The 24,387-nt window shown below is 38.4% G+C and overlaps 1 protein-coding gene across 1 annotated transcript in view; it reads left to right on the forward strand.

Moving 5' to 3' along the window:
• Positions 1-23,222, forward strand: part of LOC124721472 (protein vav) — a 176,759-nt gene extending 153,537 nt beyond the window's left edge. Inside the window, exons 16-17 of the mRNA XM_047246467.1 lie at positions 17,223-17,391; positions 20,325-23,222. Of these exons, the coding sequence (XP_047102423.1) occupies positions 17,223-17,391; positions 20,325-20,390 (235 nt within the window). The 3' untranslated portion in view covers positions 20,391-23,222. The remainder of the gene's footprint in view (positions 1-17,222; positions 17,392-20,324) is intronic.
• Positions 23,223-24,387: the final 1,165 nt, after the last annotated feature.

Below are 24,387 nucleotides of genomic sequence, written 5' to 3' on the forward strand. Positions count from 1 at the left end.
TTATACGTTGATTGGCCTAAAAAGAGTTGCACTCAGGAGGACCTGACTGATCCACTGCAAACTGGGTGGATATGTTGCACACCACCAGCTATATCAGTGATTTAGTTTATACAGTCAGCCACACACTCATGGGGCAGGGCTGTAGCTGTAACACTGTGTCCCTTTGTTGATATAAGTGTGCCCCAAATGGTTCTTCTGGCCGGTACAGCAATGCGTAGCATCACTAGAGCATCAGCTAAATGCGCACTATGCCAAAGCGACAAGTTCGACAGCAGGTTGCCTAGATAAACATGTTCATTGAGGGGGCCACATCATGGGGCTGCAGGAGGCTGGTTGATCATATTATCATATTGTGTGCGACACTGATTGTACAGACACCACCATCTCCCATTGTTATAGGGTATGAATACAGGAAGGCATGCATGCATAACATGCAGGATCTGGATGTTCGACATACACCACAAGGAGGGAGGACTGACGGATTTTCTACCATGTGCAAAGTGATAGTAATGATAGAGGCCATTAAGTGGGCTGTCCTGCCTTCTGTGCAAAACCTCATAAGTGTTACTACCATTGGTAGGCAGTTGCATGATGCAGGACTTGCTGCACGCCAAATGAGGCCTTCCGCTCACACTCGCACACTGTTATGCCAGATCCGCCAGATGTTGGCAGTGACTGACATGGGGCCCAGCAGACTGGTAGCGAGTCATATTCAGTGACAAATCCCACTTCTGCCTAGAAGGCAACAACCACTGGGTATGGTCTGGAGCGGCAGTGAAGTGTGCCGTGAGGAGTAGTTTGTGGTCTCCCATCACACGTCCTGCCATCCTGGTGTGATAGTTTGGGGAGTAATATCCTATGGTGCCCATTCATCATTAGTGTTCTTAATTGGCTCCATGACAGCTGCACAGCACATGCAGGAGTTCCTGCCAGCAGTGGCTTTGCCATTCGTGAACACCCACACCCATGACCTATTTCAGCAGGATAACGCTTGTCCTCATATTGATGCCAACACTCGAGTGTGCCTTGCAGCTGTGGATGCTCTAAGACCCAAAATCATACTAATATATACATTTTGTGGCCATGTAATGCAATAAATGTTGTTCCTTCAAAGTTTAAAGTGTAATAATTTCATAGTAACACCATTTACCTTCCTGCCAACAATTATCACAATCTTTCTTGCCCTTCTGGGTATACTTCTTTTATAACAATCAGTCTATATTAACAAATCCCCCATTTTCAGAAGTGCTTTTCTTTCTTTTGCCAAGTCTACATTTTATGTCCTCCCTACCTCAGCTACCATCAGGAACAATGTGCTTCATGTCCGTATTCAGGAGATTCACGATTGGAAGAAGGGCAGCATTGGTCATAAATTTGTAATCTTTTTATTGCAATTTGATATCAGCTACTGTGTAGCTATCTTCAGTGCATTATATCCAAGTCATGATTACTCACTATAAATATAATAGCTCATACTCACTGATGAGCCAAAACATTATGACCACCTACTTAAAAGTGTGTCTGGAAAGCAGTTCAACAGTGATTGTGCATACCATAGATTTCGACAGATACTTGATAGGTTTCCAGAGGTTTGTGGCACCAGATGCCTATGCACAGGTCACACACTTCCCGTAATTTACAAGCGGATGGTTTGTGGGCATGATAGAGTCCCAGTTGAGTTTTATCAGATTCAGATAAGCCAAATTTCATGGCCAAGACATCAACATGAGTGCACTATGATGCTCCTCAAACCATTGCAGCATGATTTTGGCCTTGTGACATGGACAGTTATTATGCTGGAAGATGCCACTGCTGTTGAGGACGACTATCAAGCCTAAGGGGTTACAGGTGGTCTCTAATAATATTCACGTAGTCCACAGCTGTCGTGGTGCGTTTGGTTACTACTGCAGGTCCCATGGAAGTCCAGGTGAATGTTACCCATCACATAATACTGATCCCACTGGCTTGCATCCGTGGCGCACTGCATGTTTCTAGCAGCCAATCGCCTGGATGACGGCATATCTGGACACAACCCTTGACCTGGTTTAACAATAAATGGCATTCATATGACCAGACAACATGATTCTATTGATCCGTGCCGGCCGGTGTGGCCAAGCGGTTAAAGGCGCTACAGTCTGGAACTGCGTGACCGCTAAGGTCGCAGGTTCGAATCCTGCCTCGGGCGTCGATGTGTGTGATGTCCTTAGGTTAGTTAGGTTTAAGTAGTTCTAAGTTCTAGGGAACTGATGACCTTAGAAGTGAAGTCCCATAGTGCTCAGAGCCATTTTTCTATTGATCCGTGGTATGATCTCGACGATCGTGTGACCACTGTAATCATAATTTACAATGTTGTTGGATCAGCATAGGAACTCACAAGAGTTCTCTGCTGCAGAAATCCATGTTCAACACTGTGTGCTGAGTGGTGTGCACCAAAATACTTGTGCCTGCACCAGCACTGTATTCTGTTGTCAGACCTGCCACAGATTGCAGTCTGTACTGCTTTAGAGAGTGGGCAAGCCTCCAATCACTATGTTCTGTGATGAGGTATGGACATCCAACTTCTTGTCACCTTCTCATGGTTTCAGTATTCTACAACCACTTTTCACAGATGCTCGCTACAGTAGCACACAAGCAGCTGACCATATTTGCCATTTTCGAGATGCTTGCTCCTAGGCATTGGGCTACAACAATCTGGCTTTTGTCAGAGTCCCTGAAGTTGGCAGATTTCCACATTTGCGCCACTTATCATTGCTAGAATGTTTCCCCATCCATCTCTGCTCTACTCATATACTTCTCCTGCTGTGTCAAATGCACTCAGCACCACCAGGCAGCTTACGACCTCGTGGGCAGAGGTAATGATGTTTTGGCTTATCATGTAACAAAGAGTTGTTTGTTACCCGTAATGCCAGGTGGTACCATGTTCTATCATACACTCTAAGACAAAAAAATGGTGTGCGTTACATTATCAAAATCCGTAACTGGTTCGAGGGCCCTGCCCATAATGCTCTCCACAGTTGAGAACATTTGGAGCATTATGGGCAGGACCTTCTAGCCAGCTGGGTATTTTGATCATCTAAAGCGCCTGGTGGACAGAATTTGGCACAACATCCCTCAGTAGGACGTCCAACAAATCCGTCAATCAATGCCAAGCCAAATAACAGCCTGTTTAAGGGTCAGAGGTGGGCCAGCATGTTACTGCCTTGCTCAGTTTGTGAAGCTCTTTCACTTCAATGAATCATCCAGTTTTTTTCTGAAATTATAATCATTTGTTTGTCTGTATATGTACATCACATGTAATGATTTCCGTCTCATTAGGATAATTCCTTCGTGGTGTGTCATTTTTACTTACTGTATTTACGATGAGTCACCATGACGTGGATATAATGCACTGAAGATAATTACACAGTAGCTAAAATCTGTCTGCAGTAAACAGATTAAAAATTTATGACTGATGCTGCCCTTTTCCTATCGTGAATCTCATCAGTTACTTTACTGCCCAAATGGCAAAACTCATCTACAACTTTTGGTTTCTCATTTCATAATCAATTTCACTTAGCATCGTCAGATTTAGTTCGATTACAGCCCATAACTGTTGTTTTACTTTTGTTGTTATTCATCTTATAATCTATTTTCAAGATACTATTGACCTCATTCAGCTGTTCATCCAAATTCTTAATTGTGTATGACAGAATTACAGTATCATTGTCAGAACTTTAACCTTTTATTTCTTCTCAGTGAAATTTAATTCCCTTCTGAATTATCTTCTTGGTTTCCTTTACTACTTCCTCAGTGCACAGACTGAATAACATCAGTGTTATGTTACAGTCCTATCTCACGCCCTTCTCAAATACAGTTTCCTTTTCATGCTCTTAAACTCTGATAACTGCAGTCTGGTTTTGGTACAGTTTGTAAACAGCCTTTTGCTCCCTGTATTTTTAATTCTGAGAGAATCTCGACTATCCCAGTAGCCTTTTTTAAACTTAGGTCTTTCAGTGTTTCAACGGGAATATTCCAGTCAGTGTTGTCAAAGGTTTACTCTAAATCTTTTTGTTTTGTGGGGTTCTGCATTTCTGCGGAACCCATATTGATGTTCCCTGGGGATGGCTGCTATTCATTTTTTCCATTCTTTTGTAAATAATTATGTCTGTATTTTGCAAGCATGACTTACTAAATTTAGTGTTCAGTGATATTCATGTGTGTCTACTTTGAGAAAGAAATTTTTACGTTCTTCTTTTAGGCTGAAGGTGTTTCCCCTGTTTTATATATCTTGCACACCGGCTGGAATAATTTTGTCATATTTGGTTCTCCCAAGGATTTCAGTAATTCTGAGGAGGGAATGTCAACTATTCCAGGAGCCTTGTTTCCCCCTTAAGTCTTTCAGTGCGGCTTCAAATTCTTCTCAAAGTATCAATCTTCTCTTATCTCCTATATCATCATCATCATCATCATCATCTTCTTCTTCTTCTTCTTCTTCCACATATCTTTGTATAACATTGTGCTCAAGTTTGTTTTACTTATATAGACGCTTTGTATATTCATCCACATTTTAACTTTCCCTTCATTGCTTCATACTGGCTTTCCTTCTGAGCTCTTGATATTCATACAGTTTTGTGTCTTTTCTCAAAAAGTCTCTTAAATTTTACTATAGCTGGCATCTATCTTAGCCCTACTGATGTATGTTTCTACAGATTTGCACATGTCCTTCTAGGCATTTGTGCTTAGCCATTTTGTACTTTCTGTCAGTCTCATTTTTTAGACGTCTGTATTTCCTTTCTCCAGCTTCATTTGCTGCATATTTATATTTTCTGCTTTCATCAATTAAATTCAACATCTCCTATGTTATCCTTGTATTTCTACTAAGCTGTATCTTTTTACCTGTTTCACCCTGTGCTGGCTTTACTATTTCATCTTTCAGAGCTACCATTCATTGTTTACTGTATTCCTTTCCCAGCTTTCATTTAATCGTTGCCTAATGGTGACTGAAATTCTCTACGTCTGGTTCCTTCAGTTTATCCAGATCCCATCTCCTTAATTTCACACTGTTTGGCAGTTTCTTCAGTTTCATTCTGTAGTTCATAATCATCATGAGGCACCTAGTGAATGGCGACCGAGCGAATTTCAATACTGAGAAAATAAGAGCAGTCACATATTTTCTGACTCCTTGGCACATTTGTGATGTGAGAAATTTTCTTGGAATGTACTACTGGTGATTCATAAAGGACTTCCATAGCAAGGCACGTCCCTTGCAAGAACTGCTGCAAGCAGAGTCCAAATTTTCTGGAACAGGGTGCAAGAAAGGCCATTCCTTTTCCTTAAGGAGGTGCTAACATCATTCCCAGTCCCAGCATTGTATGATGAGAAAGCCAAAACAGAAGTGTACACCAGTGCTAATGCAACTGCAGTTCTAGAATAAATTCAGGAAGGTAGTGGAAAGATGACAGCTGTGCTTCCAACTGAGAAAAAGTGCCTTGCAGTTGTTTGGGCCATCAATAAGTTCCAAATGTATTTATTTGGCAAATTATTCACTGTTGTAACAGACCACCATTCTCAATGCTGGCTGACTAGCCTGAAGTGTTTGTCAGATTGATTGGTGAGATGGGCACTGAGGCTTTGGGAGTATGTCACAATGGTATAGAAAAACACAAGGACACTGATTGCCTTTCAAGGGATCCCTTGTGAAATGCGATAGTGTGGATGAAATCTCAGCCATCATTGCATTAAATGACATTGCTGGTGAACAAAAGGAAAATCCAGCATTGCTGAAAATCATAGTACCTCAAAGGAGGAGGAACTGACCAAAAGAGAATTCCAGATAATAAACGAAACTTTGGAAAAGAGGCACTGTGATCTGATGGGTCGGAAATGGTTGCTTGTCATCCCTGTTCATATACGGCCAGCCGCCCTGAAGCTTTCCATAACACTAGGACATCGAGTCATGAAATTCATGAAGACTCTTGATGGAATCAGAGGTATCACAGGTACCACTGGCCAGGTATCTGCCAATCTTTTAAACACAATATGAGCCACTGACAGGAATAACAGTGACAGAAGCATGTGCTGCAGTTACGTCACAGGCTCCAGTACCAATTCCACCTGCAACAGTGCCATTCCACAGAGTTGGAATCAACCTCTTGTGGATTCCTGAAGTCAGCAAATAAGACTCAGTTGATAACAGTCTGCACTGACTGCCTCACCTGCTGTGCTGTCATCAAAGTTGGGCCAACTGTCAAAGCTCTGGAAATCCCAAGGTTCTTTAAAGAAGAGATAATGTCAACACGGTGCACCCCGTGTGATGGTCTATGATCATGGAAAGGTTGTCCAGTCGATACAAGTATCGGAGGTAATTTCACATCATCGACACACAGGATGACAACAGCCTACCAGCCGAAGATGAGTGACCTCACAGAATGCTTTAATAAGACATTAGCAGATACAGTCTCGATCTACATTGATGTTTGACACAGAGGTACAGATACAACACTGCCTGTTGTGACTTTCACATATAACACAATGAAGCAAGCCACTAATGCTTCACACCGTTCTTTCTGCTCTACAGTCATGAGTTCAAAATAACATTGGATACACAGTTCTCATATCAACCAGACTGTACCTGGGCTGACTGTATGAAATGCCTCACGACTAGGACTGAAGGGGCTGGTTCGCATACGGACCCAGGATGCCCATTGCAAAGACCGAGAGCACTATAATGCTAAGCACTAGCCAGTGAGATCAGCCCTGGAGACTTTTGATGGATCTTTACTCCTATGCAGAAATTGAGGCTATCAGAAAAATTACTGAAGTGGTACTTTAGGCTGATCATATCCTTTTTTGCTTGTTGAATGTAACATATGAAGTCAAGGATTATGACCCTTTATCAAGAAGACAAAAGCACATAGACATTGTCCATATCTTCCAAATGAAGCCCCTCTACAGTCCTGAGGTACAGATCAATGATGAGATTTCTCATTCAAGGGAAAAAACAGAACTGCTCATCAGTCACAAAGCTTTGATGGGAGTGGCTGCCTACGATACTCATCACAGAGAAGAAGATGTGCCAGGCCTGACCAGAACATGTGGGTCCACCAGCATTAGCAAGATCTAGGTCCGTGGTGCTGCAGTCAGCTCCAATGAGAACTTTTGAAACAACAGATCCCTGTGTCTCCAGGAGAGGGAGGAATGCCATGAGTTGTGCTGCATCCAGTGTGGTATAGCAATTAGTGTCGCTAGGTGGCATGCTACAGGTCTTCAGCAACTTAAGTTTGTGTATGCTGGAGTATTCATTGTCAGTGTAAATAGCAGCAGTCTCATCCGACAGTTCAGTTTTGCTCTGTCTGTATTCTTTCATGATTCTTAAACCAAGTGTCAGTGATGATTAAATTATATTCTCTACTAGATAGTTTCCTCTTTCATTCTTTCCCCTCAGTCCGTTTTCTCTTGCAATTTTTCCTCTCCTTCCTTTTCCTACTATTGAGTTCCAGTCACTCATCACAATTAAATTTTCACCTCTCTTAACTATCTCAATAATTTGCTGTATCTCATCATACATTCTTTTATTCTCTTCATTATCAGCAGAGCTAGTTGCCACCATAAACTTGCACTATTGTGACAGATAGCTTCATATCTGTCTCTGGTATGATAATGTGTTCATTATGTTATTCATAGTAACTTACCCATATTCCTTTTTTCTTATTCATTATTAGGCCTACTCCTGCATTACTTCTATTTGATTTTTGTATAGATAACCCTGTACTGACCTGCCGAAAAGTCCTGTTCTCTGTGCCACTTCATTTATTCCCACTGTATCTAATTTCAATCTACCATTTACATTTTTAAATTCTGTAGCCTACCTACCCAAATAAGGGATCTAACATTCCACCCTCTGACCCATAGAATGTTAGTTTAGTTTTGTCTGATGATGACATTGTCCTCAGTAGTCTCTGCGTGGAGATCCAAATGGAGGACTGTTTTACCTCCAGAATATTTTACCCAAGAGAATGTCATCATCTTTAAGCCATAAAGTAGAGGTACATGCCCCCAGGAAAAAAATAATGGCTGTGGTCTCACTTAGCTTTTAGCCATTCATAGTACCAGGCCAACAAGGCCATGTTGGCTAATGTTACAAGGCCAGATCAGTCAGTCATCCAAACTGTTGCCCCTACAACTACTGAAAAGGCTGCTGTGTCTCTCTCAGGAACAACGAGTTAGTCTGGATCTCCACAGATTATCAACTGCCCCCCCCCCCCCCCCCCGGATCATTGAGGCATGCAACCCTCCCCAACTCGGCAAAGTCTGTGGTTTGGGATCTTAATTTGGTCACTTTACTGTTCGCTTTGGAATTGCTTCTTGAGAGTCATAGAAATCTTTAGATTCAACCATTTAGCTGAATCCTTGTTTCTAAGATATGAAGGATACTGATCAATCATTCAGAAATTTTTTTCAGTTAACACAGAAATACAGTATTGTCTGCAAACAGAACTGACAGGGAACCAATATTTTTGCTGATTCGCATACACTAGAAATAGAACTGGACTTACTATGGAATCTAGTGGGACACCCTATGATATGATATTTTCCAGCCAGAATTTAAAACAATGCTAACTTTTTGTTTTCTCTGTCATAAGTGGCATTTTAGCCATTGTAGGGCACTGCCCCTAATGCCATACTTTTCAAGTTTGTAAATAAACAAGGCATGGTTTACAGAAGCCTTTGTGAGGGCTGAGGGCACAGACACTTCATACCACCTTATTACTTTTGTTTAATGATGTGCTCATTTTTTCCACCAAACTGTTTGCTGCATGTATGGTGGTTCTTCCATGCTGAAAACCAAAGTGACTGTTTAGGATAGTGGAATATTTTGCAATGAAGCTTTGGGTTTGGGTAACAGCAACATCTTCAGGTATTTTATATTTAAGTGGAAGAACTGACAATAGGATGATAATTTCCCATGAACTCCCTTGGTCCTTTTTCGAAAAGTGAATAAACTTCAGCATATTCCAGTACCTCTGGAAAACAGCACTCTTCAAAACGTTAACTACTTTAGCTAGTGGGTGTGAAATTATGTTGTGTGCTGCTTTAATAACTTTAGTGAGTATTTCAATCCCCCCTTCTGAATTTTTGTTTTTTAATTCTAAGATTGCATTTTCTTAGCACTTTACGGAAACTTTTGAAAATTTTGTAAGGTTTTCAGAATTTTCATCAAAGCCTAGTGGGTTTATTCATTGGGATAATCTGTTACACTGACATCAGACTTTGCTATATTTATACATAATTGGAGCACTAAAATCTGACATATTCAATTAAATCTGGATTATATTTTACTTATCTGTGCAGCCACCTGTTCCTTACACTGGAAATTGTTATGCCTTGGGTGATACACTTTAATTTGTCATCTTATTACCTGAGGTTCTAGGTGGAAATGTTTCATTAATGACATCCAGAAAACGTTTTGAATTAAATGATCCACAGTGGCTGTAAAATACTTTTATTCAAAGTAACGACCAGTTTTGCATCAGTTGAAGATGCCTACTCAGATGATCTGCACAAAAATCAATTAAGAAAAAAAAATTTTACAAAGAATTCTGAACAATGTACAAAGAATACAAGGATACTGAAGTATAATATTGTATAACAGTACTTGAAAAGTACTCGCACAGATCCTATTTAACAACTCATAGCAGAAAGGTAACTGCCTTAGAACCACTCCCCATCATTCACGTCTAGTTATAAACATATAGCACCCTAAAAGTGATATGCTAAAGTTAGGATGCAGGTGATAACGTGGGACCTGTAGAAGTAAAACTAAATAAAGGCCATGTGGGACAAAAAATGCTGTAGAGAAGTAACACATCTAGACCACACCAGTGTGTGAATCCATTAAACAAGAAGAGCCTGACATACCACACGGAGGAAGGTTGTTGTGAGGCAGCAGGCAAGGCACTACCTACTGCTCCATAGTGTGGAAGATGTTTACAGAAGGTGTGAAGGTTGGGGGGACAGCTGAACTTGTGCTATTATTCTGATGAACCCATCTGTCCCTATATTTCGAGATGTTGTACAGCTACATAAAGGAAATATGACAATCCACCCAATTATTAATACCAGTTTTTATCTAGAGAAGCTATAGGCAGACTATTTGAATAGGTACTTTAAACACCTGCTAAATACAACATTTCAAATAGAGATAAGCTCATTAGTAAACATTCTGATTTGTCAATCCTGGAGGGCACTTCTCATATTTTCTTTGATAAAAGAAATGTGTATTGAAACGTACCAATAGACCAACTATATCATATAATCAGTGAGAATTGTAGGGAGTGTAGTAGAAGACTAACAGAACTTTTCAGGCTTTCCCGGTGTATGTGTTGCAAATACACTTCTTGGGTTTACCATCAGGCCATATTGTGCAAATCTCACACTATTTCGTCGATACAGCTGTTCGACATCATCAGGTGGTGATACATGCTGTTGTCAATGCTACAAGACGCAACTGATGATAATTGCATGGCGATGTCAAAGTAAAATTTTTCGAGCCAGGAGCAGGCAACACATGTGCGGGAAGTGGCTCACACTTGGAGGAAAGACATAGTGCCCCCTGCCAGGAGCCACAGAAAAGTCTTCGCAGGTGTACTGTGGGCTTAGACTGTCCTGCCCATTGCTACTGTGGTTAAAAGTCGAATTAAATTTCAACAGTGTGCTGTATTGAGTGATGAATTGGATGTTCTTGTTTCTCCTGTTTTTAATGTAATTGCAGCCAATGATGGATTCCAGGTACCGCTCAATTGAAAACCTACATCCCTGTTGATAAAATTGTCCGCCATATGTAAATGTATGGTCTCTTTAAGAACACGGTCCCAGAGAGATGATGCTGAGGGTAAAACTTCAGTCTTCTGGTAAAGCATACAATGCCCCATGTCCAGGAAATGCTCTCCTACCACTGATTTATCAGGTTGCTCCAGGCACGTATGACGATGTATAAACATTCTTGTACCATTCGACATGTCTGCCCCGTATGAGATTTCCCACAGTGGCATGGTATCTTATATATGCCACATTTCCTACGACCAAGATCACCTTTGACTGAATGTAACAAATTCCTCACTTGATGTCATGCCTCTTGATAATTCTTCCTATTCTTGAAGACATGCCACCAAAATGTGGCAAGAACACCATTGCAGTGGGTGCCTTCGCAGTTTCACTTACATCCTTGCTCTGAACTTGCTTAGAATGGAGTAAATGGCATATCTGTCTATCAGAATAACTGATATGTCGGAACACCACTCTTAGGTGTTGTAGGTCACCAGGCAATCTGTCAGTATTTGAGACCACATGTGCTCTACACACCAAAGAGCATAAGATACTACCACATTTTGCAGGATAAAGACAGCTTTTGGACTTCAAGTATAACTCTTGTGCGAGTTGATTTGTGTTAGACACTATGTCCCAGTGTACCATCAGCTTTTCTTCTAATCATGATATCTGGAATTGGTAAGATGCCATCTTCCTCCATTTCCATGGTGAGCTGTACATTCTGATGGAGTAAATTCAGGTACTGGAGAAACATAGGTAATATCTCTGTTCAGTAGAGCCACACTGCAGATGTATCATCTACATGCCACCAGAAGCAGGAAGGTCGAAGACTTGCCAGAAGCAGTGCTTTTTCCTCAAATTCTTCCATAAAATAGTTGGCCACCATAGGAGACAGAGTACTTCCCATGGCAACACCATCCACCTGTTCAAAATATTGGTTATTGAATAAGAAATAAGTTGAGGTAAGCACATGTTTAAGCAATGCCACAATGTCTTTCCCAAACTTGCAGCTGATAAGTTTTAACGAGTCCTGCAGAGGTACATTGGTCGATAAAGATACAATGTCAAAGCTAACCAAAATATCCAACAGTTGTTTTTTTAAGCATCTTCAGACATCCTATGAAGTGCTCTGAATTCTGGATGTGATGGTCACATTTACCTATAAGACGTTGCAACACTGGCTATTGGACGAGGAGGAGACACATCGTTATGTATCTTTGGTAGGCCATACAGTCTTGGTGGAACTATAGCCTGTTCATGCAGCACCTTAATGGCGTTAGTTGGAATAGAACTCTTCGTGAAAAAGTCTGATGTTTTTCTCTGTATCTTGCCCTTCAGATTTGCGATAAGTAGGATCGTCAAGCAGTGCCTCTATCTCAATGGTGTATTCAGCTCATGAGAGAAGGATGGTGGCATTCCCCTTGTGGCAGATAAAATAATGATGTTTTTGTATGCTCTCAAGTCTCGCAGGGCCTTCTTTTCTGTTGAAGTGATATTAAATTTTTTTAGTGGGGCTCGGGCTAAAATTTGGCAGGTGTCCCTCCTAATCTCTTTTGCAAATCACTGGGAAGTTTCAAAATTGCCTATTCTACCCCAGCTATCACATCTCGGATTGGAAATATCCCAAGTGTTGGTGCGTAGTTCGCAGCCACTATGTCGTCCAGGATCCTATCTGTGAGATTAAACATGGTGCATCGGCATGGTTTGTTCACTTCTTGCGGTTGGGTCTTGAGACAAGTATACTTTTTGGATGTTTGCTGAGCCCTAGCTTGTTGTTTGGGCCAGTCAGCTGAGAGATTGAAAGTGATCTTTACATGCAGTGATAGTAATTTCATGTATACCATGTGCAGTTCCTGAAGATTATCGCTGTTCCACCAAAATCCACCTATTTCTTTGTGTTCATGTGTAGCCAGGCTACAAAAGGCAATGGAACTGAAGCTTACTGGTTAGTGGCAAGAAGTTATTCGTGTTAGTAGCTACCCAAGCATGGGAAGATAAAGAAGAAGGTGGTTATTTTTAACTGCAACTTCCACCTGTGTGACTAATTCACCTAGCTTTGTTGGTATGCTGTAGTGACTGCAGTACAGCTGTTTGAAGAAGAGGGAGCTAGCAGGTGCTAGCAGAATTTAAGTTCTGAGGCCAGTTTGTGAGCTGTGCCTTAACAGCTCAGTTCGTAACAGCATTACTTGTGAAAGGCAACATTATGTGTTAAAGTCCAAGTGCAGCATACCTCTTTAATCCACCGGGAAGATTTGACATACCACTTGTCATCTACTGTTATAAAAACATGATTATTGCATTATTCATTGTGAGCTGACAGGTACAAATGCCCAGTGAAAGATATGTCCATTCAAAAGGCCACAGTTACAAGTTTTAAGAATATAAGTATTCTACAATATCATACAAAAGTAGGACATCACCTCCTGCTACATTAGAATTGTTTTTTAATGAACTGGAGAGATTATCTTATGCCATAATGATTTATGATGGTTACGAGCTGTACCACATCTGATTATGATTTCAAAATATACCAGAAGATGGTCTGTTAATGACTGAAACCAGTTGTGTAATAAATTTTGGAGTAGTACAGCTGTCTGCAGTCACAAGTTTTAAACATTTCTTAAAAGCTGTAAATCATTGTCTCCTCAAAATAATTTGTATTGATAATGCTTTAACTAATTTAGTATGTAAAGATGTGTGTAAATTTTGTGTGGGCTTAAATGTCTCAGATCATTGTGCATTGTTCATTGAGCTGCAACAGGTAGACTTGAACATTTCATCTACCAAAGCCCTTATGAGAAGGAGCTTTGGCAAAGAAAACTTTTTCACATTTAGTAATAAGTTAAATGAGAGGTAATGATTTTTTGATCACTGCATCTCAAGTAATGAAAATTTTTAAAAATTTCAAAATAGTTTTCAAGATGTTATTTTAAATTGTGAACAACCACACCCAAATTTCCATATTGTGAATGAAATGGTCCACAGTGAATGTAAAATACTTTTTTTTGCAAGTCACAACTAATTTTGCATCAATTGAAAATGCATCCTTAGGTGACTGTACACAAATTAATAAAGAGAAAAATTACAAGGAATTCTTAACAATGGTCTGAAGAATACAGGAATACAGAAAATACTTGAAAAGTACTCACAGTGTGGGTGTTTAACAACTTATAGTGGAAAGGTAATTGCCTTAGAGCCACTCCCTCCCATTCTCATTTAATTATAAATGTGCCAAAAGCGGTACACCATAGTTAAAATGCAGGGGCTAGTGTAGAACCTATAGACACAAAACCTGAAAAAAAAACCATGTGGGACAAAGAAAGCTGTAGACTAATAGCATACCTAGACATTTCCACTGCATGAACCCAATGAACAAGTAGAACCTTACTGTGCCATGAGCAGGAAGGTGTTTGAGCAGCAGCAGGCAAAGCAGTACTGGCCACTCCATCATATGGAAGATGTTTGCAGGCGGTGTAAGAGGCAATGGAATCAAAACCATCACTACATAAGGCATGAATGGTTCGGGGTAGCTGAACTTGTACTAAACTACTTCAAAAATATGTAGCAGAGTAGAGTCCCATTTATGAAAATCTGAAAGTGGACAGTTAAATATAACATATTAATAAACATGGGTGGTGTTACATGTGCCCTCTTTCACAAAATATAATACAATATTAGTGAAAAGATGCAAGAAGTTAATATGGGAAGCTAATGACCTATGATATTAAAATAGTGGGTTATAGGTGGTCAGAATTTGCCAAAAGACCCTCGGTCACAGATCTGTATGTAGATTCAGGGTGGGACCAGGGAACCTTTTTAGAGCACAGTAGATATAAGTACCTAAATCTCAACCTGCATATTCTTTCAAATGTCAGTGATAAGATCATCAGTTTGGTGCAAATGTGCACTCAGTGCTGATTTTGAGTTGGAATCATTGATGTTCTGTCTAAAGCGGGTTCAAAAGTTTCTTCTCGTCTGACCTATATATTTAGCATTACATTTGTCAGAGGTGATATTGTATACTGCTGATGACATAAATTTATGCCATATTGCAGTTTCCCTATGTTTAAATTCTTGGCTATTATTCTTTAGGATGAAAAAAGCCAGAGTTATATCTTTAGAAATCAAACATTTGCTGATTCTGCTGGAAACAGTACCACATGGAATTTATCATCAGCATATGATTTGCTACTTGCCGGAGTAAGAAGGGTCAAAGCTCTAAAGGTCAGTGGGGTATGAGCAGTATTATGCTTCTCAAAAGTCAGTGTCATATCCATTTGAATATTCTGTAAACTGTATTATTTTGAATTCCCGATCATGAGCTTCACGGGATAATGGGACACTACACAATATGTGGAGTACACCCTGAATGCTGCTTTTTTGAATTGCAATGTAGTGTTTGATGATTCATGTATAACAACATCAGAAGTGGTTGGCTTCCTAAAAATATTGTAACTGATCTCGTAACTCCCATCACTTTTGACAGATACATCCAAAAAGGAAATGGTCCTATTATTCCTTTGCTCCATAGTGAATTTGATCCTATAATGCATTTTGTTCAGACCCGCCAGGTTAACCGAGGGCGCTAATGCACTGCTTCATGGACTCTGGTAGGCATGACAGCCCTGGATCGAATCCGCCCGGCAGATTACCGACGAGGGATGATGTGGTGGCCAGCCTTGATGTGGTTTTCCACATCCCACTAGGTGAATACCAGGCTGGTCCCCTAGTCCCACCTCAGTTACGCACCTCACAAACATTTGGAAACATTCGCACTCTTTCATCGCTTACACTAGACATAAACAGCTCCATCCTGGGGGGTACGGGGTGGCGACAGGAAGGGCATCCGGCCACCCTCTAACACTAACATCACCCAATCCATAGTAACAAGGCTGACCTCACTTTGGAGTGGGACAAAGGCCCAAGGAAATGATGATGATGATGATGATGATGATGATGATGATGATGAATAATATGAATATATGAATGCATTTTTTTCAGGTCACATAAAAAGTATCACAGTCTTACAAGTGTGTGTGAAAGGTTTGAACACTAGTGGTAACATAACTTCCCTTTATCACTGTAAATTCAAAAATACTATAAGACCTGACATAGTTGCAGAACATAATTTGAGCCTACATTTTAGCCTTTGCTCATTGTCTTATACATTACCATCAGACGAAGCTTGACTCTGTATGAACGTGTTGACATGTTGACAAGATGATCGCATCTTAGTAATGACTATCAGCTTCTCTTAGCCCTGGGCATACTCTAAACTTGAATAACATTTTGTCCACTGTCCTGTGTGTTTGGAAATTATAGTGTCGCCATACAAGCACAGTTTATTCAGTTAACATTGAAGTAATAATATTTGCATATTATTGTGGCATGATTAAACAAATATCTGTTTTATCTGCTCACTTCATGACGATCAGTTATCAATTACTGTTCAATGAGTCATTGCTTTTTCTGTGTTGACTTTTGTTTTTACAAAGTTTTGCAAGAACTGTTTTTAACTGGAAAAGGCACTTTGGAATACTTCCTGTAGGTCCACATTAAACTGTTATAGTTGTGAGGAACTGTATTTCCAGTTTTAATTAGACGGCATTCAGAATGCTGCTAATGCAGTACTGAGTTAAATGTATGACTAATGACCAAATGTAAATTGCTGCCCCCTCTTTTTCTTGAAAGTTGGTACAACAGCAGTAGAATCCCATTCTGTAACTTAATAACATGAATAATATGGCTGCAAATTTGCAAAAAAAAACCTGTTTTAAACGTGTAAATTCCACAAATGTGTGGGAAATAGACATTTGTTTATGTAAATGACACAAAAGTGATGCTGAAGTAAAGTTCCCATCTTTTATCACTTTCCTTCAGCTAAATACCAGAAAATCCCTTTAACAAGAACTTGATCAATTTGTTTTCGAATCTTTCTCTGACTGAGAAAATGTTCCACCTTTACTGATCTCACTGTTCGCTACACTAGCAAAGAGACATTATAATTAAATTGGTCCACCTTCTTTTTCTTCCTATCTATTCCTCCTGCCTGATTAATCTTTTTTTTAAAAAAAAGGACTATAGATGCTTTCCTTGTATGTTTGAATCTATAATTATGCTGCTTTGATGTTACAGAAATTTGTGCATTACGTTATGTCAAAAGTCACTGTATAAGGCATGTTCAGGATGTCTTTTATTCTACTGATCTAACAAGGCAGTTACCCCCTGTGTGTGTGTGTGTGTGTGTGTGTGTGTTTGCAAGAGACAAGAGGGAGATGATATTTATTTTAAATAATTTGTGTGTCATATTATTTTGAGAACTATAATCAAATTACTGTGAGAGTGAGTGTTAATTCTGTGGAGGAAAGAAACCTAACACGCCATTGAAATTTTGAAATATTTTGTTGTATTTACAGATTAGATGTATGCTTAATGTGGCCTTATCGCCGGATAATTGCTGTAGCTGAATATGATTACAATCCAACTGAACAGAATCAGCTGCCATTGAAACGTGGCTGCCAGGTGATAGTATTAAGTAAGGAAGGAGATTTTCGTGGATGGTGGAAAGGAAAAGTCCATGATAAGGTACATAATTGATCATTTATTGAGCTATTCAGTATTCATGATTAAGATTATGGTGTGAACGGTGTCATTCTTAAAGACAGGTGTTGAAAAAGATACCTACAAATTGTGTATGTTTGAACACCACATATAATAGTAATTACTTTCTTTGAGGAGTACATATGTTTAGTTTCACTGTAGAATTATCCAACTTACTACATCATGGGAAGACAGTGATTAGAAATATGTTGATGCATTCATTAAATTTAACAGAAGTAGCTGAACTTAATCACTTTAGGTGATCCACAACCTGATTGTTCCAGCTTATATTCCCTTCAATAAAATAAAACCTACATTACCCTGAACATCAGTTTGGAAACCAACAGGGTCCTCTATGTATAGTCGAATGCAAGATGACATGCCATTACCTTCCTTTCACTTTTGATTGCATCCACTCAGCCGGTTATGATGGAAAATATCTACAGGCACGGTATAGTTTGCAATTTTTCACATATCACTCTCCTTATAGAAAAGCCTTGAGGAAAATTTCCCTAGATTAATGGCACTGTATGACTTAGAACATTCAGTGCTGTAGACCCACAACTTTTAGCACCACCTTGTACATATGATCATATCCATTTGATTTTGATGTTTTAAAGACTTGATAATAAACACAAAAGGAGGTGCTAGACAGAATTGTTAAATGTGAGAGTCAAGTTTTGGAGATTTTGAGTTTATAATTACTACATTAGGTTTTTTTGCGGTCCCTCAAAAATCGCTATAAGGGAATCCTGAGATGGTTCCTTGAAATGCTAGAGCCAGCTTACAACCGCATCCAAGCAGGTACTCTATCATTAATGATTTTATCATTGATGGTACATTAAACTGTAGTCATCCTTTTTTTGTTTTTTCGTATTTCAAAAGAAGTTGTAGAAAAAAGTCAGGTTCTCTAAAATTTTGTGGAAATTGAGTTTTGAACTCTTTGTTTTTTTTTTTAACTAATTGCACCATTTTTTTACTCATACTTAAAAAGTAATATTAAAAATATGTGAGCTTTTCCTTATGATTTCCTTTCCTCGTTGAAAGAAATACTGTCATTTATAATGGCTGGTTCGTCTTTCTCTGCCTCTGAGTGATATCCACCCCTGGATTTTTACTATACTCACTATATCTCAGTATCTAAAATACAGAAGAATGATGAGCATATAGAAAACTTATTTTTTTCCATATTTAAATATTCGGAATGCTAAAAGAATGACACCATAATCCCTTTTAAAAAACATAATTCTGAAATTCTGATAGGATGAAAGACTAGATTGTATTTGGTCAGCAGACAGCTACATTTTCGTGATGCATTTAACTATTGACTATTGTTTTAGATTTGAGCTTTTACAATTTCATGATTCATGCAAAAAGCTGGGACATACGATAGAAAGACTACCTTTGATAAAAGCTGTCATTCGTGAAGTGGAATCATGGCGAAGTAAACATACACATACAACATTTCCTTAAAATTATGCATCATGAATTAACAGTGCGAAAATTCATAAGGAAAGATAAAGTGAGTGTTAACTTTAAAAATGTAGGCATATCAATATATCGAACTAGGGCATTTAACATTGAACAATAGCGACAGCAAATAGTCACAAATTGAGAAGCATTTAAGGGAAAGGGTTATAATGGATATGCCTGAAAAAGAATGAATGGTGCAGTGAGATTCGGGAGCATTGGGCAATATTTAGAACAATTTGTTTGCAAACCCATTCTTCATACAATCTGCATACTAGTAATTTCTTTTCTTTTTTAAGCGTTTAGGACGACTAGTTTGGTCTTGACTTATCATATAAGGCATGTGTTCAAAAGATCCAGGCAGATAATATTTATGTATACTTTAGATGTACATAAAATTCTTCGATATGCATGTAATTCAGTATCTGATAGAATTCTGTCTGGAGAAATCTATCACCAGAGCAGATGTGATAAAAAAATGCCACCCACTTCATCCCCACTGCTGCCTATTTTGTAGTTATTAGGTGAGATTTTCTTTCAGGTGACATTGGTCAAACAGTTTTTTAAGTTCTGTTAAAAAATTTGTTTTGTCCTCCTGTCTTACAGTACATCACTGCACTGCCAGTTTTCAGAACACTTTCCAAACTTTACACTGACCTTCTTGCTGGCAGTAATTGATGCGTACATATATCTTTAATGGTTGAATGAAACTCACCAAAGAATGTTGAAATTGTCATCTGTAGCTTAAACTTAATTGACATGTTAAATTTATAAACTTTAAATGTCCCAGACAAGATAGATAAATCCACATGAATAACACTCCACATTACAGAATACCTTTAGTTGCACTTAACTTGCATAACATGAATTCCAAATTAAATAGATTAATAATTTCCAACAGTGATTTACACTGAAAGTAATGTACTGAAGGGAAAACATAATTTGTATGTTCTGTGATTATGGACCAAACCAAAGAAATTTTATTCATATTAGTAAATTAGATTAATTCTGTCCATTTTCATTGTATGTAGCCAGCAAGAAAAAACAAATACATCAGTTTAAATTGTTCACTGCTCCTAGGATTGTTAAATATTTTTTTTGTTTTCAGTGGTATCTTCAGTGAATAAAAGTACAGCAGTCATCCATCCTAAAGTTCAAAATGCAAAGTGTTTGACTAAAATGGGTCTTTGTCTTTTCCCCCACTTGAAAATCAGGTTATCTCACCAGTTACAGCTACTTAACCACATACTTGAAACTACCTCACTATTACAAAAATGAGGGAATGTAACCTATTTTGCAAATATTAAAATATCAATTATAGTCACAAAAGATGGTATTTGACCTATATAGCTTTCTGCTTGTCACTATTGTAGTTTTAAACCTACATATGTGTCTTCTATGAACCATGAAATGAGATGCAAAATTTATTAAAATCACTTTGTTTCCAGGTTGGCTTCTTCCCAAAAAATTATGTTCGTGAACTCCCAAATGCATACAACCACAACTTTACATGAGACAGCTGATTTTCTCAAAGGATTTTTTCCTTTAACCAGTTCTGATGAATGGTGGCAGTTTGTTCTCCATTCCATTAACTAGGATTGCTGCAGAATATGGACGGTAGGCAGAAATTATAGAGGTAGAAGGTGGTTTGCACTATCCACCTGTTTGCAGGCTACTGTGTATTATTTGGTAGTATATCATCCATCAGGATGGATTCTGTGACTCATTTAAAATACTGTGTCAAGTATTTCATGTAGATGAACTTCTTCTCAGCAGTAAAAAGATAATTCAACAAACACACATATGTGTGTTGTAATCATTTGTGTATTGTAATCATTTGTGTGTTGTAATCAGTTTGTGTAAAATATAGAGCGTAGAGTAAATGTGAGTAAAAACTAGAAACTACTGAAGATTGTGAGTAAAAATGTTGAATATATATAAAGATTGAATCTCTTAAACCAAGAATTTTGAGGCATTCAGTGCGTGTATGGTCTATTTAATGTTTGCTTGTATTACTTTGGTGCATTTAATGATTTTACAAAAAACAAAAGCATTTAATGATTTTGCATCAGGTCAATATTTAATGTCTGTGTGTGGATGGCTTATTATATGAGAGGATATGTTTGCTATTTGTAGTATTCCTTTACCTGAATTGTGTGGAAGTGGGTAGCAACATTAGGAACAAAAACTGTGTAGATGTGTGTTGATTGATGTGTAGATGGACAGTGTCCATAAGTTCCACAGCTGCTGAAAATTAAGCTGCTGATTCTATGACTGATAACTATCAAATGAAAAAATAAACATGTTTTTGTGTATGTTAAAATTTCTAATTATCTTAATGCATGGTTGATGTATTTTATCTAGTACCTTGGATAGTTTGCTCGATATATTACTGTTGTGTGCAAACACTCATATTAGTGAATGAAGTGAACAGACAGAAGGGCAGGTGTATGCCACACAGTTATAAAGGGTGTGGACATGAATTTTCATTTTGTAAAGGTGTGCTGTTGGTAATTCTCAGTTGTTCCTTTGGTTCCCTGTGTTAGTGCTGACTTGTACATAACTGCAAATGGAAAAAAAAAACTCTGAATCAAATGAACCTCTCTTTGCTGTTTCCATTTTGCCAGGTACTCTAAGCCTTTTATATCTGATTATGCTATGATATATTTCTATATCTTACATGGAATAATCAGGCCATTATTTCAATATGATTTTTTTTTATATTTCCGTTTTCTATTATATCCTTCCCAAACATGTATCCACTCTTGTGGATATGTTTTCACCATTTCAGAAATGTATACATGTGACATTAAAACTAAAATGTTGGCTATGTTCTGCTGTATGTAACATAAAGTATACTAGAAATGACTCTTAAGTTAATACTGTAAAGGGAAATGATCTACATTTTCCAATGTATTCCTTCTTTATCACTCAAATTTGAAGATACCCACAAGATAACAGTTAAAAAGAGCTCCAAACCACATGAGATCAAATGTCTATTGGGAAGCACTTCATGCTGTCTTTGTGAAATGCTAAGTTAAACAAAAGCGTACTTTTGTTGGTCATTGAAAGTGAAAATTACTGAAAAAATTGTTGTTGGCACATGTGTTAAGAGATCTCTCACTCACCTGCTGAGATATGGGAGGTGTTTGCAAGCACACGCCATAAGGAAGTTGTCCATTCATTTTGATTAACTTGTGTCAGAAGTCAAGCCAAGCCACATTTTTGTTCTGTACTGGATTATCTCTGATGTTAATAGATGCAAGTGATTACTGTGTTATATAGTTGCTGAATGTGTTGCAAGTTGCCAACACCTATAATAAAATGTACTGCAAATGAGACACTCATTGAAAACTTATCATCAGTGTGTGGATACATTATTCGAATAGAACTTCATCTAAAAGTTGAAAGAGGAAATTATTGAAAGTCTCCTTTTTTCCCAGTTATGTAAGTACTATACTCAAAAACATTTTACTGTAGACTAGAGCATTATTTGTTGACTAGGTTACTTCCACTAGCAGATAACTTCATACTCAATCCCCACTCCTAAAATTCACACAGTACTGATTGATGAAGCTCAGTACAACATTCTAAAATTATTATTTCATCTCAGCTCCTGTGGTTTTATCTTTTCGAATACTGGCTATTCATCCATTTGTAATCCTAGTCTGTAATGTGCACATATCAAGTCCCATCCATCAGATTGTTTATGCAGGAACAATGAAACTGGCACCAGTAATCAGAAATGTGTTTTACATGTTGTTATTCATAAATAAATTTTACCAGGATTTTCTCTGTGCATCTTAGTCTTGTATATGGTCATTTTGTGATTAAATATAGTAGTTTGAGCTTTACAATATTGTAAAGTTCTAGGGGGAATACAAACTATGAAAGGAGTAAAGGTAACCACTCATTGCGTAATTTAAGACATTGATTGGTAAACAGGCTCTTAAGCAAGCCCACCCTGGTGATGTATTGTGTCCCATCTCTTCACCCCCTCCTTCCCTCCCCTTGTAGTTCTCACTTCACCTGGGCTACAGTACCAGGACTCTGTAGCCATCTGGCACTGCATGTGTGTTGTCTGTGTGTGTTTTAGAGAGAGAGAGGGAGGGAAACTTACTGAATATAAACACACACACACCTGCACACATGCACCCACGCATACACTTCTACGCTGTCTGAGCATTGCAGCCCACTGTGGGTGAGAAATTGTGGCCTTTCCCTTCACCAATCCCCCCTCTTCCCTCTTTGTTCCTCTCACTCTGCCTGACAAAACCTTTCACCTCAGGTGGGCTACAGAATCAGCAATGTGTAACCATCTTGCTCTGTGTGTGTGTGTGTGTGTGTGTGTGTGTGTGTGTGTGTGTGTGTGTGGGGGGGGGGGGGGGGGGGGTTGCAATGATTTCGACAGCTCAACACCTCACCTCAACTATATAATGAGAGGTTACCTCTACTTCTTCCACTACTTGTAGTTTCATTTTTGGCAGTTTTCATATCTGTTAACATGGTATTGGTATGGGATATATTTCTGATATTTCACATTTACATAACTGGTCTACATATGTGCTATTACCTTATAATTAGGCAGTACTACAGTTAAGTTTTATTTATCCTCGATGTTTCTATATCTGCATCTTCACTTTTGCATCATTGTTTAGTTTGGGTGACCGTAAATCATGCAGTGCAACATCCTTTTCTGTCAACTCACTCAATCATCAGTCACAATGTTCTTGCCACTTCCCTGATCAGTTTCTTCACCTTACTGGTTCTTCATTTCTTTACAATTACATAAGTGGATATCCCACCAAATAGTGTCCTGGCTCTTCCATTTGTTTTAACCTCAAAATAGAAAATAATCTTGGAGGTTATATTTTTTGCTGTTCCCATTTCCTTTATAATGTCAGTGTGCACTGCCATATCTTCATTTGTCAGACAGTGTAGGCTTTACTCTATGTACTGGGATTGTGTTTAAAAAAAGGGTTTTGATAGTGTATTTATTTGAGACTGATGGCTGTCATGTTCATTACCTGATTATGGCTACAAAGCATTTGTTTACACTTGCATAGTTTAACAAAGAAGAATTATAATATCATATATCAGAAGTACTCATGATTAGCATGCTCTCAGTATGTTTTTAGAGGTGAGTGCCATGGGAGAGTAACATAATGGTCATAAATTTTTCAACTTAGATCTTTAAGTATCTATGAAATATTTCACCCACCAATGTGTTGATTTTAAGTATCTTAAGTGTTTAGTACTTCCTTTCAGTTACCCTTAACAGTTCATTGACTACATACAAATGAAATTCCATTATTATATGATATCTCTAAATTTGTTGAGACATGAACTACAGTGGCACTTGTGTAAGTTTTGAATGTATTGTGGATATGAATTTTAAAACAAAATACTATATTATAAAAGAAACTTCTATTTTGCTGTAAGTTGTTCAGTGTCCTGCCATCATGTAATCTAATAATCGGCCTAGGCTCTTAACCACCAAACACTAAACAT

The sequence above is a fragment of the Schistocerca piceifrons genome, chromosome X (assembly GCF_021461385.2).
Source record: "Schistocerca piceifrons isolate TAMUIC-IGC-003096 chromosome X, iqSchPice1.1, whole genome shotgun sequence".
Taxonomy (NCBI): domain Eukaryota; kingdom Metazoa; phylum Arthropoda; class Insecta; order Orthoptera; family Acrididae; genus Schistocerca; species Schistocerca piceifrons.